This window comes from Triticum dicoccoides, chromosome 7B, assembly GCF_002162155.2.
Source record: "Triticum dicoccoides isolate Atlit2015 ecotype Zavitan chromosome 7B, WEW_v2.0, whole genome shotgun sequence".
NCBI classification, from domain to species: Eukaryota; Viridiplantae; Streptophyta; class Magnoliopsida; order Poales; family Poaceae; genus Triticum; species Triticum dicoccoides.
In genome coordinates, this window is record NC_041393.1 from 457,358,784 (window position 1) to 457,361,975 (window position 3,192).

The following is a 3,192-nucleotide window of genomic DNA, read 5'->3' on the forward strand; positions in this document are numbered from 1 at the left end:
CACGCACAGCATGCCCAATTCCTAGCTCCGCCCTTGGAAATCACCAACTGTATGATTGACATTCAGAGTTATATTCTGAAAAGTGAAATGCACATTGCACAACATTTTAGGTTAGCCTAGCTACTGGATTCAGACCCAAACTAAGTTTCTGACAGATCATGAAATTGACAAGTAAATTTATGTTCCTGTCATCATTTGATCTTTTTCTTTAGAAGACAAAAACTGTACGGACATTAACTTATCTAGAAAGGTGCATCCGTAGAAACCGAGTGATGTGTACTATACGGTGTAACATTACTTCAGTTCTTCCTGCACCTTCTCTTTTGTGATTTCAGTGTTTTTAAAATATTTTGCTTAAATTTCAACCTCATCTATCTGATTTCTCCCCACTAGATTTTTTAAAATGTGATACTGTCCCACCTGTTTCAAACACTTTTTTGATAGTAAAATTATTGTTAAAAGTAACCCCGTCTAGGATATCTCTCCATTGGTTTAATTACCCAGCTACAAATATTGCCATAAAGTGATTGACAATGTTCAGGAAATCGTTAACTGGTAACTGCTCGGTTGGCTGGCAAGTAGGGGGTTAATAGGTGAATGGGTCAGTTAATTGGCTACTCGGTTGACCACCAAGCAGGGATTATTCAGCCAGTTTACTGTTCTATCGGTTTATATTTTGAGCATTGCTGATTGATTCCCATATTCTTTGCACCAATCTGTCATAATCTTTTATGCCGCCACCTAAGCCCCAAAATAGATGGTGCTTTAGAAAGAGCAGCCAAAGTTCCCTATCATTGACAAACCACTCCCTCCGTTCCTAAATATAAACCTTTTAGAGATTCCACTATAGACTACATATGAAACCTTTTGTTTTGCGAGTTTGGTATTTTTTTTAATCTTCCTTCACGCGGGTGCTTACATTTCAACCAACATTTCCCTGATTTCTCCTATTAAATCATTCAATTCAAAATGTGATACTGTTCCACCTGTTTCAAACATTTTGTCCATAGTGAAATACTCCCTCCGTCCCATAATGTAAGATGTTTTTGCAAGCTTGTTTAACTTGCAAAAACGTCTTACATTGTGGGACGGAGGGGAGTATTTGTTAAAAGAAACCCCTTGCACTATTATATTCCTGGGTTACTGGTAATTGCCCAATTATCAATCTTGCTATAAGCTGATTGATCCCCATTTTCTTTGCGCCAAGTTACCATAATTGTGTACTACCTAAGTCCCAAATAGACGATGCTTTAGAAAGCGTGCAGTCAAATTTCATTATCATTAACAACTAATTGTTAAAAGGTATTTATGTTTGTTATGCGGAATTCTCATCATTGCGTTTTTCATAAAACTTGGTTCACAATATAATATTGTATAATGTTTTACATAAGTATTCTGTACAAAAATAACATCAAAGTTTCATCTATTTTGGAATTGGGGGTGTTAAGGATTTGGTTATTCAAGTACTGCTTCCACTCTTAACTTGTTCAAACTAGTCTAGTCACTTGGAAAGTTTCAGAAGTTGGGATAAAAGCAGAAAGCTTTTATAGGGTCCATATGGTAGAAGTTCTGTTCTGATGTCATTAGTCAGTAGAGTGTACCTTAGCTGATCAAGTTTGGAAATACTATTATGATTGATTCATAGTTTGTTGCTACTCTTGCTATGTTCAAACACGAGCCATATTCTACTTAGTTGCACTCTACATTTCTTATAAGCATGACACATTCAAGATTCATTACTTATTAATTATAACTAGTAATAATGTACATGCAATGCACGTTTATATTAGGTAGAATATCTGTTGCACGTTATATTAGGTAAGATATATCTGTTGCACGTTGGTATTTGGTAAGATATCAATAACTTTTTTGCGGGAATGGTAGGATATTAATTACATGGCAGATTTCATGGGATAGCGTTGAGTGAACGTGTTTATAACTAATGGCAGTGGTGGGTAATTAGAGCGTTAAACGTGTTTGGTGCTCAACATTGGAGCGATTTGAACCGCTAGATAACATGATTTGATGGTCGAGATGGTTTGGATCTGCCCCTTTGGGTCTTTTTATATTGGTATAGATATAGATGTTCTTCTTGGTATATATATTATTGTTTAATTTAATGTTGTTCCTTGCAAAAATAAAAATAAAAAATCTACTGGTTTCGTTTGTGTGTCAGCATAATGTCACAACTGATTGATTGAAAGCTTTGTTCCTAATTGTTATATTTTCTATGTACCATATGTGATGTTCTTTTGGCCTTTACAGTCTTGTCTAGCCCTTTTGACATCTTTTATTTGTACATGTAGGCAGAAGGGGCAATTTTGGCCCTGAACTGCAGTGGCATGCTTCTTGGCTCGCTTCCTGTCAGGCAAGCACTTGCTTCCCATGCATGTTTCGAATCATTGCTACATGTAAAGCTGATTTATGGCGAGGTACTCAACTGTTTGCTTGTTCTGGATTGTGCAGGGTGAGCCCATCCAAGACCCCAGTCCGCCCCCGTTCGCCTCGTGCGATGTCGCACTGAATCTGTCTCTCGTCTGAAGCCGGCGTCCAGGGCAGCAATTCCGGGCAACAAACCCCTAGTCGTGGCCTTAGAGACTGTTGCGTCGCGGATCAGTAACTGTCGTTGAAGAGAGTGAGTGTTACCGTTTTGGTTATCTAGGCTAGAAGAAGGCCCTTCCTTGCTGATCAGATGAGAGACCCATCTGTATGTTCTTCGCTGGGAGCTCTATTTTCACTTCTTCTTTTCTTTTTGCTATATCCTTATTAATCCGTTTGTTAATTATGGATGGATGCTGTAGCTGCCTTCGACAGGCACTGGAACAATAATGTCTATGGCTTGTCCTATTTCGACTTGATTCTCACTGATGTTGATGTGCGTGTCGCATAAGATTGCTGCACTATGCATGCTATGCAGGGTATCTTTTTGGGGTATTTGACTGTTGCATGTGGCTGCGTGTGGCCGTGAGAAGCACGGCCTAGAAAACCTGATTCACATATACGCGCATCTTGCATATAAAGTACTAAAGCACAAACTTTTATGTACGTAGGCATTCCAGCCGAATCATACTCAGCTCTCCAATTCATACATCCAAACTTGGCCCGAGTTTAACTTGGACATGTACTTCTATCTAAAGAACCCTAATTTGAACGAAGCCTAATCTAAAGAACGTCCTTGAATTCAAGTGGCAT

General features: G+C 38.5%; 1 protein-coding gene across 1 annotated transcript in view; it reads left to right on the forward strand.

Annotated features, from left to right (window-relative positions):
- Positions 1-2,861, forward strand: part of LOC119336366 (polyadenylate-binding protein-interacting protein 8-like) — an 8,009-nt gene extending 5,148 nt beyond the window's left edge. The window contains exons 9-10 of the mRNA XM_037608386.1: positions 2,307-2,368; positions 2,467-2,861. Of these exons, the coding sequence (XP_037464283.1) occupies positions 2,307-2,368; positions 2,467-2,524 (120 nt within the window). The 3' untranslated portion in view covers positions 2,525-2,861. The remainder of the gene's footprint in view (positions 1-2,306; positions 2,369-2,466) is intronic.
- Positions 2,862-3,192: the final 331 nt, after the last annotated feature.